General features: G+C 39.6%; 1 protein-coding gene across 1 annotated transcript in view; it reads left to right on the forward strand.

The window, feature by feature from the left end:
* Positions 1–6,595: 6,595 nt before the first annotated feature.
* Positions 6,596–16,216, forward strand: part of LOC107222398 (protein fem-1 homolog CG6966) — a 29,241-nt gene continuing 19,620 nt past the window's right edge. Inside the window, exon 1 of the mRNA XM_015661754.2 lies at positions 6,596–7,364. Coding sequence (XP_015517240.2) covers positions 7,305–7,364 — 60 coding nt within the window. The 5' untranslated portion in view covers positions 6,596–7,304. The remainder of the gene's footprint in view (positions 7,365–16,216) is intronic.

Here is a 16,216-nt window from a genome sequence, read left to right on the forward strand (position 1 = left end):
GAACGCCGCTTGCCGCCGCGTCGAAACACACGACACGGAACGACGGACTGACGAACCGTCTCGTCCCCCCCCCACGCTCACGCTTTCTCGATCTCTCTCTCTCTCGCTCACGCTCCCGACAGGCGCGCGCATCCCTCGCTGCTCTTCTCTTCTCTCTCCCTTCTCCGCACAGCCGACATAACGCTCAATCTCACTCTCTCTGTCGCTCTCGCTCTCTCTCTTTCTGTCTCGTGCTCGTTCAACGAGCGGGCGGGCGTACCGACCAAGTCTTCTCCTCCTTCTTCTTCTGCTTCTTCTTCTTCTCCTTCTTCCTTCATGGCTATCTCCCATTACCGACCAAGTCGAGTACCAAATGTTGCGCTGCTGTGTCGGAGAGAGCCGGATGAGTGCAGCGAAGTGCTGAAGCGAGACGGCGCGGGTAAAGAATACTGGTGTGTGGTGTTGGTGGTAGGGGCCGGGGGAGGGGGAGGGTGTGGGTGAGAACGAGGGTGTGGGGAAGAGGAATGGGAGGGGGATTCGTTGCGCGGAAATTATAATACATACTACGCGTTCCGAATCTCCGATGTGTTATCACTCATCATCTTACCTCCTCCGCCGTTACCCATACTGTGGGTACATCTATTTATACATAATACATTGGTATATATACGCATACATGTATATATATATATATATATATATACCCACTAACTTTCGGTGTAGGTATAGTATTGGCGAAATGAAGAGGCGTTGATATTCGGACATGACGGAGTTCGTATATATAATTATTATTGCATCGTATCTGTACGCACGTATATGTATTACACGCTGTATTTACACGTTGAAAAGTTCTAAGATTCTTATCGATGTACAATATACAAGAGTTAATGCGTACGATAGAAGTAATAATTTTATGTACACACCTATACCTCAAACGATTTTACGTTACACGTATTTTATCTCTACCGTATAGACGATAATGGATTAATTTGGCTATATTGTATACATGTATACAGGGTCATTCATTCGTTGCTGAACACCAGCGATATGACAGTGTAGAAACGGATAGAGATTCGTGGTAGTTTATATCGTAAGCGCGTCCCAGGATTGGCTGGCGCAGTTGTCACGTGGTTCGAAACAGAGCCGCACAACACTTTGATCGTTGAATTCCCTAGACAATAATGCGACAATGACAGCCGGGCTAGGGAATTCAACGGTCGAAGTGTGGTACGGCTCTGGTTCGAACCACGTGACAACTGCGCCAGCCAATCCTGGGACGCGCTTACGATATAAACTACCACGAATCTCTATCCGCTTCCAAATTGGCATATCGCTGGTGTTCAGCAACAAATGAATGACCCTGTATATATAGACACAAGTCATTAAAATTATGATTCACAAACAAGTCACACGTAACGAAATAACAAGTTGACGATACGTTCGATACGGATAATATTATGTGTACATTTGTTGCACAAGTAAGCTGTAGAAAACTTTTTAATATCAATTAGTTCTTGTATAAATACCTTAGAGTGGTATGTAACTCAGAGGTAGTTAAACCCGGTAATTTTTGTAGGAAAATACTGATCATACCCTAGTACTGTGGCTTTATACCAATGCTTAGAGTGAATGCACAGTTATATGTATATGCCTGTATATTTTTAATTATTTACTTTACTTTTTTTTATGTTTATCGACTCCGACACGGCACCACGGCGTTTCAGTAAAGCGTGTGTACTTTCGGTTCAACCGGGAAGAATCGAGGGGAAGGACGTCGTTGCGACTTATATGCTCATGGCTAAACGTGTATATATTATATATACGTATGCGTACAAATCTTATTCATCCAGCCGAAGATAAACTGTGTTCCATTCCCTTTCTCTTCATCTTTCAGACAGTTTTCTATATGCAAGTATACGTCATTTTTATTTATTTGTTTTTTATTTTCCGTTTACACAGCTTATTCAAGAAGGGGTTTGCCAAAGATCAAGTGCCGGCAGGATATTTGTTCCGCACTCGAAAATGGATTTTCTAAAACGTGACATTGTGTGATAGAACATGTTAAACACATTATACCTAATACGTTATAAATGTACTCAGTCATTTAAACAGAAATGATACAATAAGCGTACGGCAATATATCTTTTTCTCAATTTTTTTTTTTTTTATGCTCGAAACTCAATCCTTTTCCTACGTTATACAAGTTTACGATTAGATCGATGGCCACGTGTGATCTACACAGTGTAAAATATCCACACACCCAAGCTTCGCGGAATATAGCTGACGTACACGTTGCACGTATGCGTGCGTACAATGTACCGATATACGCTGCAGCAGGTGAAATGACGAACGCGCATACACCGGGGAGGGGGGTTGAAATTAATAATTTAAAACGCTATCCGATGATGCAGCAGCGGGAGCAGCAAAAGCAGTAGCAGCGTATTTCAAATTTCCATGCGAATGTCAAATATCGAGTAATTGACCGTGTGCATTTACCTACCCGACAGCCTACGTTTACACTGTTTGCATGTATGTAATACTCGTCGCGTAAGGTAGCGGGATACATCGAACTAAACTATTTTTACTTTTTTGAATAATACAGGTACGCAACATTTCTCCGCGGTTGTTATTTATCCCGGATGAAATTAATTCTTCCGTATAAAGGTTCGTTGATAAAAATAATACAGTCTATACTTGGTAATCTTCTAAGGGGGGTGTCCTAGTCGATTTCAACGTTGACGCATACATCTCCAAATATCGACGTCTGTGTATTTGAAATGCGAAAAAGGGCTTAACAGCCCCGTTATACACGCAATTCTGAATAAAAACATTCCAATGCTTTTTCATTTGACGCAGAAGTAAAGAAATGGCATGAATTGTACGAAATCGCAATAGTAAGTTCTTAAAAATTCATTCAGAAAAATATACACATGCACGTAAATAAACATAATAATCTTTTGAGGCAGCTCCGAAATCTCTGGCGGCTAGCTGCCCGGCCAATTCCCATTAACAAGGGGACAGCTTTTTTTCCCAGCAAAGTGCACCGAAACACAATCGTCGCGGTCTCCGAGCCGCGTCGCATAACATAATTTAAGAAAAGAACGTTCGCCGTTTCCCTCGGCGAAAAGAAATGTTGCGGAGTTAGTGGCTACGATGCAAGTGCAGGCTGATTTCTCGCGTTAGAATGTATTCACCGTGCATGCGGGTCGCTGGTTAAAACGTCGTAACGACTTCTGTGTGTAGCTGCTTTCGTCTTCCTTTTACCCTTCTTTCCGTTTTCGTATTTTTTCCCTCGCCCTATCCTTCTTTTTCTTTGTAAGTCGCCGAGTCGAGTCGAGTCGAGTCGTGCCATTACCGCCGACCAACTCGTCGACTATACTCGACTCTATCCGTGTGTATCTCCCTCTTCGTCCCTCCTCTGTTCACCCACCGGCAGAAATTTCTTACTCTGCGCGTCCCGAATAGGATATACCTCTTTCTTTCGCATCCCAATAGCCGCCCTCCTCCGCATCTCTGTACCAATCTCAACGCACACACGAACAGGTATACTTAAACAGCTATTCTCATCCTCCGCCTTCGCGTCCCCCCCGTATCCTCCAAATCCAGATCCGTAAGAGATACGCTATATAACGCTCCTTTCATCTCCCCTCTCGCCCCATGTAGCAGTCGCATAATTCGGCCAGGCTTCATCAATTATCGTTTCTTTCTACACAGTTACGATTTTCGAACCGAGTGCACAGTTTCAGCGCACAAATGTATACCTGTATTACGTATATATATACGCATAAAGTGCAGTTCGACGCGCGGTATGGATTTCGAAGCGCTTGCATCGTCGTCCGGAATGCGTAATATCAGACCCTTTTCCCGCATCCTGATAACTAAACTTATAGGGGAACATAGGGCACGACGAATCCCCTGAGCCGACAATTATTTTTTGTTCCTTTTGAGCACCGGGTCACAATTTGCTTCGATCTATGTCGAACACATTTATCATTATATTGCGTTACTTGATTTAAAAAAAAAAATTGAAAGAATTCTACTGAATGACGGACTCCCTCCAAAAAATGATTTAAAAAATGTTTCAATTTTTTTTTTATTTCAATGACTGCATCCTTTAATTCTACCTGCATTGAACGAACGATTGATTATCTATCGATATGTACGTATGACCAAATAAATTTATATTCCGGAGCAAATGGCTTTTATCTAAAACATTATTTTCAAAATATCTTGAAAAACAAAAAATTTTCCGCACTGAAAGAATGTTGCAAACTTTAATTCAACACACATTAAACCAGCATCTAATAATATCTCGATATTAAAAAAAATTCTTTTCTATTTTGTCAAAATTTTTCAGAGGTTCCATTGTGTGCCTCGCGTTCCCCTACGGCATCTGACTGGCATCGTTGTGAGTATATACCTATATTATATATGTGTTTATAGCACGCCTACACGCTCAGTAAATACACTTGCTTCCGGATCCACGCTTGCAAAAAAACGTATCGCCCGACCCACTCATCTATAAGCAGCGAGAAATACCTCGTTCAAACCGAACGTGTTATTTTCTCCTCGTAAATTACTTTTCTTCTGTAACCATTGTTATCGTTCATGTTGTTTTTTTTGTTGCTGTTATTGTTAACAGTAACGGTGGTAGATAGTATCTTTACCGTTGTTACAGCAATGTGCATTTTTACGTAGGTACCGATACGTTGTACGCTGATACACGTACAGCTTTTTTCACATTCCCGTACGCTGCTGTTTCTGCATCGCGAATAATGGGAGTATCGGTACACATGCTGTACCCATTCTTTTTTACGATGTTTGCGGTAATAATCTCATCGCCACCGTGCAACATCACACCGTTGTACGTACAAGCACACCGCAATAACGCATCCATGCTGAATGGGATCAGGTTTGATTCAATCCTGAGTCAAGATCAGCCGACGTTGTGGAATTAAGGTGTATTGTACGTGATATCTGTAGATGCGATATACTTTATAGGCAATACGCACACTGCAGCACTTTACTGCACCCTTTTGCTTACCCCGTCCACAGTCTCTGAAGGATTCACGAGATGCCGGTCGCGGTTTTTTATGAAGTAATACACAAATACGTTTTGACGGTGCCGAGCTGCGAGAAAGATTGCGAGATTGTATAATAATAATAATAATAATAATATCAAAAACAACAACCACAAAAATAATAATAATAAAAACAATAAGATGAAATCGAGTCGTTGCGGAGATTTCCTGGACTCTTGTACTACAGACAAATGGCCAGCGACGATCGCATGATAAATGACTGCGGTCTTATTAGATGTATAATATTCGTTGCCACGTCGCTTTTTTCTCTACGTGATGTTTTTTTCGTGCGGTTTGACGTGTGGCGGATTTTTATTTACTCTTCATACATGATATTTGTAATGCGCAGAGCGGCGAGTCTCTTTTAACTCGATATATACACACACGTACGTACATCAAATTTCTACACCGATATTAACGGAAGAGGAATCACGATTTTACCAATTTACTGAACGCGTGTCAGGAACTGACGTTTATCCGCGTACAACATATAAAGGACCGACGTTGTCGTAATAATATATGTCAAAAAAATTAAACCCAAGTACATGAAGTACCTACCTATCTGAATACAGAAAATTCGTCGGTAGGTCGATACAACGGTTCATCGAAGGTAAGTGCAGTCATCAAAGTTTCCTTACAACGTAAAAAGAAGCGATAAAATTATACACCTCCGAATGAGTTGAAGTTACCGCGCACGAACTTACTATTGTACGAAAAATTCAAAGACGCGATTCGTCCGCCGTCTGTGTGTTACGGCAAGTTATGAATTGGTTTGCTTTTTCAATTTTCATCTCAATCGTACGCACCTTACAAGCGCGGCAACAAAAAAAAAAAATAAAAAAAAACCGTCCTTTACAATGTTTTTTTCCTATCCATGAACGTTGGGATAATGGATAAATCGGAGTTTCGAAGAAAGGGTCAACGAATATCGCGGTTTTGCTTGATGGGATAGACGTTCGTGTTATTCCTTACCGCCGATTTATCACCGGCAATAAAATCGCGCAACACTGTGAGATGTAAAAAGAAAGGCTTGCTTCATCTGGTAACACGGTTGGACAGCATTTGCTAAGCGCGTTTTACAGAGATCTACGCTACCGACGCAACGACCGACGGTACGGTGCTGTGACCTGCGGCATACATATGAACCTCCACCACTGACGGGATCGAAGAAGCAGCCTCTTGCTCAACACGCATGACACCTACTCGCGTCCATATTTTTCAACGGGCGACTGGTGTTTTTTTTTTTTTAATCCGTTGACGAAAAACTACGTAGCTACCTCCGTTAAATTGCGAGCTTGACCTATGAAGGTGAAGTAAAACAGATGACAGACGATAGGGAATTTATATTCTCGGTCCGGACCGATTCACAGGTATACAAGAAAGACGTGACTGCGAGAGATGAAAAAAAAAGAGGGAGGGGGGATCGCGTCGTCTCTCTCTGACTCGCGTCGGCTTTGCCGTCGGCGGTGGGTAAGGTGGTGGGGGGTAAGGGGAGAAGGTAGAGGGACGAAGATCGCGATAGGACGAGCTGAGATCGATGCTGGGAGCTGTTACCGCTGTTAGTAGTCGCTCAGTGCTTACGGCAAGTCGGAGTTGAAGCAGCGGTTTTTCCCGTACCCCGACCGCTTTGTCGCTCTCGATGGTGTAAGACTTTCGGCGTGTTACAAACAAGAAAAGAGAAAAATAAAACAGGCCTTGTACAAATAGTAGATATTAAGAAGTGTCGGTTGTGAAGGAAAATCAAGGTCGGACGGGGGGGGATTTCGGAATATCGCGAGAAAGGCGCGCGTGTGTGTGTTAAGAAGAAAGGAAAACTAAAAGCATATAAATTTAAAAATCACAAGACGCTCGAGACGCATCGCTAGCGCGTTTTCTACCTGCAACGTTGCGATAGCGGGGAACCTTTTTCACCCGTAACGATTCGATTGCCGCGGGGTGTTTTACGTACCGCCTGTTGTTGTAACGACCGAATCGCAGAAAGGCGAGGAGAGCTTTCGTCCCACGCTCATTTAACCGGACCTCTGGTGTTTTACCCAGCTCCTTAGCCGGGCTGAGAGAGCGGTTGAAAAGAAAATAACGGGGATAGAGAGAGAGAGAGAGAGAAGAGGAAAAAAGGAGAAGCAACGAGAGGAAGACTCGCCGGCTGAGTCACCGGGACAAAGAACAGCATAAACCAGCTGATAGAAGAAGAAAAGGGGTCGGTCGGTAGAGAGTGCGGCTGTCCGAGGAACGTAGCATGAAAATATGGATTTTAAAAGCCTGGTGTATCACGCAGCGAGAGACGGAAAGCTCAAACGTCTGAAGGTAGGAATGCGGTTCACGTTTTTATTTGCTCATTACTATTTCAACCTTCTTCTTATTCACATTCTTTTCGTTCTATTTTGATCGTTCCAACCTACGAATTAGCTTCGATCACTTTCGTAACGAATTCGAAAACCTCACGGACACTCGGTGATATAACTGTTTTGTTTTTCTCGAAACTCGATATTATTATCGCTCACAGCATTTACCTCCCTCCTTCTCCTCCTCCTCCTCCTCCTCCTCCTCCTCCTCCTCCTCCTCCTCCTCCTCCTCCTCCTCCTCCTCCTCCTCCTCCTCCTCCTCCTCCTCCTCCTCCTCCTCCTCTCCCCCCTCTATTCGAGGGCTTGAGAACTTGACGATACTTTTATTATTAACGCGAAATGTTTAATTTACAATTAGCCTCCTTTCTAACCCGGGGGAAACGATAAGTAACGTCAAATAAGTTAATAAACCCACTCTTGCGGTACATACGTAACACATAATATTCGCTTGCGAACGATACGCGTCAACTGTGTAAATTTAAAAATAACTCTTTAAAGTCAGCTGCGGCAGATTTACGATAACTGTTCCTCATCGATTAACACAGGTTTCAAAAATATTTCATTCAACGAAAATCTTCGCATGTATCGCATGCACTTGATACTCGTTACAAAGAGTTTGAAATTTAAACATTATTCGAATAAGGCCATCGAGCGCCAATTTTTCAAAAGTATTTATCACAAATGTCGACAGAAATAAACTTGAAACATAATATTTATCACATACCTAACAAAGATTGTTATTCGTTCAGGATTGAATTTTTCACCGCACGTGTCGTCTTACATCTCCGAGATTTTAATCGTGTTCCTCCCCCCCCCCCCTCCCCCCCTCCCCCTCCACAGGTATCAAAACAGAGATTAGTTTTGTGTTTATCTTTCAGTTATAGCTGTGCAGCATGTGTATGTATGGTTACAGACGGCTATAAGCTGAAATATGGCCCTGAAGGATAAAGTATATCATACATATCATGCACCTTGTACGCATGCGCGTGTATTTAGACGCACGAGCAAACGTTAGCATCGCTACAGGATGTGACGTGGGTTACAATTAGTATTCGATGAGTGATGAATTAACGTATCGCTTCAACGCCCGCTATGTTTATACATGTACTCGTATGTACATAATGTCGCGAATTCATTGGCAAGACACGATCTTCGTGTGTAAACATACTCGTCGAATATTTCTACGTTGAAATTAATATTACAATTGGATTTCAATTTCTTGTTCTATTGGAAAACCGTTTAAATCGGTTACAGTTACCATCCGAAATCGGAATCTGGCAGCAGACCGAGGTTCGCCTCTTTTTTTTCTTTTGGATTTCGCTTTCTGAAAATATTCCCGTACGAATTGTTTACGCTAACTTGCAAATATTTCAAGTATATTATGATAATCTGCTTGAGTGGAATCATTTTTCAGTACACAAGGTTGCTACTTGCAACGGTATTACTCAAGAGTTTCGGTACACGTGTACACCTACCTACTCGATAACGTTTAGATTATTATATTTGAATTACTTCAATTTTCACTCTCGAGTCAGTGAATAATAACCGAACAGACTCGTTCCCAAAAATATGATACACAGTTTGACCCACTTAATGACTAACCGCGACTTGCGCATGCAATGTTCTCGATTATTGGTAGAAAAAAAACATGTAACAAAAAAAATATCCCCTTTTTTCGGCATGCATTTATTCAAAGCTCCTATCCGAGGCCAAAGCAGCAAACGGTAGTTAGTTATATTTAGGAATTGATGTATAGTAGAGGCAAGCAGGCGTTTGTGCATAGGCGTCGTGAAGAGCCTGCAGAGCAGCTATTCACAGGCGTAAAAAGAGACTCGGACACGGTCATTGGTTTTAACCCGAAGAAACCCACGGAAAGACGCTTCTGGCCGTCTGCTCTGAGTGAGAGCCAGATTGTGAACAACGGTCACCGGTCGTTCCGCGTCTGCGCAAATACGAGCTGGCCTTCCGTTTATTCCTAATTCATTTTCAATCCCTTCATATACGTTTTGCATTTCTATTTGAACTTGGCTACGTACGTAAGTGGGAATCAATGTTCGTAGTACACGTATATTATACACCTGGCTGATCATTCTTCAATTAGCGTCTGGAGAACGATTTATCATGCGCTTAATACGTGCGTACGTCAGACATGCGACACTTTTTCAAGAAAGGTATCACATATTGTTCCCAAATTCTATGTACACGCGGATAAATTGAGTTATTCGTAGAAGACAAGTGTATGAGCGTTGCGTAGATAGAGTAAAGAGAAAAAGATCGTGTTGCAGTTCTTACTTGGTACTTCTTTTCTTTCCAACTCGCGGAAGTGTCGAAACAGGTATCGTTGGAAATAGGGAGGTGTTGAATAATCTTTACCTTAACTTTGTCGTGATTTTTTTTAACCCCTCAGGCATATTTTTTATTTGTATATATATATTGTTATAGACATGAGAACCGTTGTAAGCGCAGGGAAAGATTTGAAATAACGAGTCTGGAACTCATTCACCGTTAGACGTAATTTTTATTTCGCATTAAATATATCGATGATAATCGGCGAATGGAGAATATGCGTCGTCGATTGGTTGGATCGATTGAAAAACTTCTATAGAATAATGAAATATTCGCATCAAATACCCGGAATCCTCTTTCAAGTCAAATTTAGTTCTTTATTAATCAAAAAGTTTCCATCTCTTTGAGGAAGAGAGACAGGTTGACATTTATAGTTGGAAAATTTTAATCCCCTCCTTTTTCCCTGAAATAACGTTGAAATTTATAACTTTTACATCCGTACACTGGTTAGTATTTACGCGAGTACTTTGGCAGCCACTGAAGTCGATATGTGTGTGTATATATATATACACGTGTATATATAAGATATTATACGGTTGCGCAAGCTCCTCTCGTTGCCTGCGCATTTCTCAAAATATCTTCATTTATTCCCGCCTTATTATAACGTCAGTTTAGAGAAACAGAAATAGATCATTCTTCGCAGATCCGCGTTTCGTTCCCACTTTAAGACACGCGCCGCCGTTCGCGGGTAGCGAATAATATTATTTCGTAATAAACGGGTAAATTTTTTGTATACCAAATAAGGAAACATGCGATCACATGTAGAAAATTTACAGACAATTAACAGTGAACAATGTTCGTGTAATAACATAAGGTATAAAGGCGTAATATCAAAACGACCTGCCTACTTCAAAAGAAACCCCTTCGTAAAAACCGACTTTATAATCGGCAATATGCCGCACTTTCGACGTTGATTTCACACTTTCATTTATTGCGAATAATTAATCGTCATTGTTTGCTAATTAGTTACATATTTCAATTTATGTCAAGTAAGATCGCCATCCGGTCACGTATATTCTTATAATTTGTACCGCCGCGGCACGGATTTTATGTATAATGTATGTTTATGTAATATTCCGTGTTATAATTTATGCCAACCACCGTAGAGTCACAAGCACGTTTAAAGTAAAGAAGTATACATTTTTCTATTACGAGTATTATAACGTATTTGATATTCGAATTTATACCTCTATGACTTCCTATGTTTGTACAAATAAAATATATTTATGAGGTTTTTCGGTGAGTAGTTTGCATTGGATAAATATTTTTCCGTGGATCATTAGTGAGTCTCGTTGTAATATTGGAATATTAGTATCCGCACTGTGTTCGTTAAATGTACGTACAGTACACATATACCTGTAGTATACAAACTATCCTGACCGACCGGAAAGAATTCAAATCACTCCTAGCATATTTCTGCGCAAAAGAACTTTTTTCCTCTTCCCGTGTTATCGTAATTATCGCAGACATGTACGCACCTATCGAGGATAGGTTTTACAGTGCTGTTTCATAACATTATTGCAGTTTGTTTGACCAAAGATATCGATTTTATTTGCAGTAAACCGAAACGTTAATTACAAAATTATCGTAGGAATAGATGCAATGTTTTTCTAATACGAACTACTTTGCAACGCCAGACATTTCTTTGCAGATATAATGACGATGTCTGATTGAAATGCTACAGCATGGTGTGCGAAACGTGTTATTCTTCTAACTAATGTATTCAGAAAATCTTAATTTTAAAATCGTGTAGAACTACTTGTTTCTATGTTGTCTATTAAATAAATTTGTTACGAATATACTTGATTTAAAAAGATAATATTATAACTCAGGCGGCCGGTGAAAGAATTGTGTAATCTTTAACGATTTTCTAATAATCGGAACGAAAGGAAAGAAAATTAGAAATGTCAACGAAGAAAACAATAAACAAGAAAATTAGTCGTTTGTCGGTTACATTTTATGACTGTAAAAAAAACTTTCGCGCTTTGACCTTCGTTTTCCATTTGTTATTCTTTCTCCTCTTCCATTTTTGGATAACGAATCTTAAAATGATTTTACGGTTACGCGTTTTATGCAGAGGTAGACAGGCAGTCATACGCGTTTTTCTACACACAGGGACGAAATTGACGCGCACCAATCTATTATCGGTGTGTTTCTAATTGTGAGTTGGTAGGCTTCGTCGATTATGCCTTTCATAGCTCAAGGTCCCGCCGTACAAACACGCGTGTAAGTCTAAACACCGCGAGTCTGCTTACACGTATCGCTTGTGTTACAGCACTGGGCCTCTTAACCTTTGTTTAAATAGAGAGAGGATTTCGAATTGTTACGAATGCCTGCGGCGCTCCGGGAATGAGCGATCACTATTGAAATATGGTTGAAATTACAAGAAAATATTGATATACGATTATCATTGTCAATACCTCGTTTGATGGTTACATATTTCAACATTAAACTTCTTTATTTATTTTCTTTTTTCTTTTTTTTTTTTCAAATGTATAAGGCTTTAACATCGATTCACTGTTGTACCAACATAATAAATTATCAAGATATATACAAAAATATATATATATATATTCTTTCATGTTTGTATAGGGATTTTCTGTTTATAACTGTAAAAAATCGATTTTTACGTTCTATGCCCAGAACTATTATACATTTTTCGGTTACGGTTAAAACTACTGTTTGGTAAAGAATATTGAAAATTTATTGCCATAAGGAGCCAAGAGGCCGTCGAAACTGCAATGCGGCAATTCACTCGTAATTTATAGAAACAAAATTCTGAGCGTATAATCTCGTTGTCCGAGCGATGCCGCGGAACTGGGCCGATTAAACCTGACCTAGAAACAAGCGCCGTCACGTTTCTAGCTCCGTTAATTCACATCGTGACGCAAAGTTCAGCCGCGGCTCAAATTCACAGTATGAATCGATACGAACGGGAATGAAGGAATATTCACGTTACACGCGTGTGGACAAAACTCTACATTGACATGTGGAAGTTTATTGCAAACATTGACAATTGTAAGCTGCAGTGCGACGTTTCTTGCGTACAATTAATTAATATAAATCGATGACGCGGTGTCGGTTCTGTAAAATAATATATCCATATATATATGCATATAGATACTATATGTATACCCGTGTTACAAAGTGTGACTTTCATTGAACGATGTTATACGTGGGTACAAACGCGAGGCGTCGATTAAGTTTAATTTGCCGCGATTATACGACTCGTTGAATCATTCGCTTATACGTTTATATACCGCACAACATTGTCATAACGTTAGTTCCCTATATCCGTCACGCGTGAGTACTCGACAGCTTTTTGTCGCGGTATTTTTATTTATTTTTTTTTATTATTATTTGTTTTTCACCCATTGTTTTACTCCGCCAATTCTCTGACAACAGATATATATATATATAGTTGCTACAAAATCTGCAACTTCTATATATACACACACATATATATATATAGGGTGATATGATCGATAATTTCCAACATATACATTTCACCCTTGGAATCGATAAATAATGATGAAACAACAGTGTCGGAATTACTTGAGATTTTTGGATTGATCGGAAAGGGTGCTGAAATCAATTTTAAATTCGAAAGAAAAAATTTTCAATCTTCGAGTAAGAAAGAAGAAAACTATTGTTTGATTAATATTATTTAATCGGAATAGAAGGGACAAAATTTGGATTGACCGAGAAACGAAATATTTTCAGCAGATAAATGTATTTGATGGTATTCTTATCACATGAAAAGGTTATGCAGACTATATTTGTTTTGCACAAAATGTTCATATACGATATAAACGTTATAACGTAACGTACGTCATTGATAAGTTTGATAACAATCGCGGAAAAAAATAAAAAAGTAGATAAATAAAATGCAGTGCGGCGGGCTCTAAAACGCTTTTCATTTATCAAATTGATTTCGAGACCGTTTCCGATAAAGCTAAAAATCGTAAATAATTCAGACACTGTTTGGAATTCGTTTAGACTTAAATCCAATCCTGTGCATGTACATACGGGATGTGCCGAAAAGGCCGAGAAACCTTTGATACTTTGATTTGAATTCCAAATGCTGAATTATCCAAAAACTTGCAATGAATATACTGTAAACCACAAACATAATTTTCGTAGCTTTATCCACGCATCGTGTGACTTTTAGATAACAACAATTTTCTACGCAAAATTGTGGCTAAATATTCGATTCCTCATTGTCTATTACAATAAATTGTTACGTGACAACGCGCTACGATTAACGAGCTAATGGAATATCGCCAGGTCAAAATCAATGAGAAAATATTGTTTTCCATTTTTATTTCTTTACTTTAATTTTCCGCTCGATCGGATAAAAAGGGGTCCAAGCATGTATACCAGCGTCGAGACTGTAACTTAAAAGTGAAATTTTCATTGGGCAATACGAATTGCGGGTGATCCAGACTCGCTGCAGGCTCGCTCGAATCCATTGCGTAAGATCAGAGCAGAGCGCGGCGGTCGCGCGAGTTGCTTAAATCGTTTTTGCTCTTTTTCTTTGTACATAGCTTGGCTGTTTTTTCTCCGTTCTCTTTCTCAATTTCATTCGAATGAATTTTCCCGTTACGAAAATAAGAAGACAGAAAGAAAAAAGAATAAATGAACAATTGATTTTTCGCATATATAGTTCAAGGGTACAAGAGAGTTGGTATCTATACGTACAGGCGAATATCCACCGCCATCATGCCTTGATTACAGCTGATTATCGGGGCTTCGCGTTTTTAGTATTGTGGCTTTATACGATTACAGTAAGTTTCAAAGGTTGCGGCATTTGCGTTTCAAATTCTTTCAATGAATCACAGAACGAGGAGAAATAAAATTAACAAAAAAGAAAGAGAGAGAAAAGGCAAACCTCGATAACTGAAAATTCATACGACGAATACTTGATACAGGTTACGCGTGATAATACATACTGTATATGTAACCTACGCGTAGTCAATTCGATGAGGGAAACAGCGATTTCTAGGCGAATAAAATCCTTGACCAACGCGTGCGTATTAATGTATGTATGTATTTCGAATTCGGGTTAACTCGGCAGCATCGATTTCTGTTGGTAGCGGCATAGCCGCCGCTGCCTCGGCCCATTTACAAAAATAAAACATCACCGTATCCCCACTTCTATGCCGTTACATGGTACATGTAACGTAGTTTGACAATTGGCATTAATTAACCTTTAATTTCAACGATCCCTGAAACGATGCGAATACTCGTATACATTCCTGTGTAATATTTTGTTTTATATGCGTATTATATGTAAATATAACCTGCAATGGTGATAGGATAAAGAAAAGCTTTGAATAAATTGTAAATCGTATAAATTTATAGGCCGTGTGCTGCATTGTACGTATACCTTTGACGCGCAAGAGTCATTTTATACACATCTACGTACGTATGTAATTGTGTACTGTTGTGAAACAGTGGCACAATGATTCGGTACAAATTTCATTGTCTACAAACACTAGGGTGACTCGTTGTTTCACTTCTTTTTAAGATGCTACTCGAAAAAGTTTTTGGTAAAAATCAGCACAGAAAATGAAATAGGGACATTAAGGTGGTACTCCTTTCTCGGTTACAAAAATTGTTATCCATATTTCTCCGAGACGATTAATCTTTCGGATAAAAGACGAGAACGGACAACTGCGGAATTGTTAGGCGCGGTCTGCTGTTGATTGGTAAATGATTAATTGGACCACGATTCAAATAAATAAACTAATATAAGTATACAAGTCCGTAAGGTGTACACGTAAAAATTAATGAAAAATATTTCAACAATCGGTAGCGACCTCTCAATATTTTCCTACCTTCTCCAGGTCTTACAATTTTTTTTTTCTTTTTTTTTTTAATATTTGTCATAAATTGTTCAAGTAGCATTTAGACGAATGCTGCATTTTATTCCCTTCTCTTACTCGCAATTCTATTTGTCATTATTCACGAATGCGCAACGCGTGTTCACATTCGTACAAGACAAGGCCACACTTATATTGAATAGAATAGGTATTTCATTTAATCTTTTTTTTTCGGCTTATCCACACTGTTTCGACCCATTGTTTTTTTTTCGATTAATGTAGTATAGCCGTTACCCTGATAATCGGTGTGTATTCAGATTAAATACTTGGATTATGCAATCAATGTCCGAGTTTACTATTAACACTTACTTTCGGATGCGCATGAGACATGCGAGTGTGGGTGTATAATGAAGTAGGGTAAAAAAAAACGCAATGAATTTAAAAAACCAACGGAACGCGCTGTGCCGTCTAAAACTCGGTGTCGGTGATGTATATATTTGCTTCGAATTTAGTCCGTATATAATGCGGTGAATTCTTGAGGAGAAGCAACAGAAAAGAAAGAGGAAAAAATAGTAGATTACACAAGTTAAGCGTACCGATCATCGACACGTTTAGATACAATTGTCGAACCTTTTATTATCAA

Source organism: Neodiprion lecontei, chromosome 6, assembly GCF_021901455.1.
Source record: "Neodiprion lecontei isolate iyNeoLeco1 chromosome 6, iyNeoLeco1.1, whole genome shotgun sequence".
Classification (NCBI taxonomy): domain Eukaryota; kingdom Metazoa; phylum Arthropoda; class Insecta; order Hymenoptera; family Diprionidae; genus Neodiprion; species Neodiprion lecontei.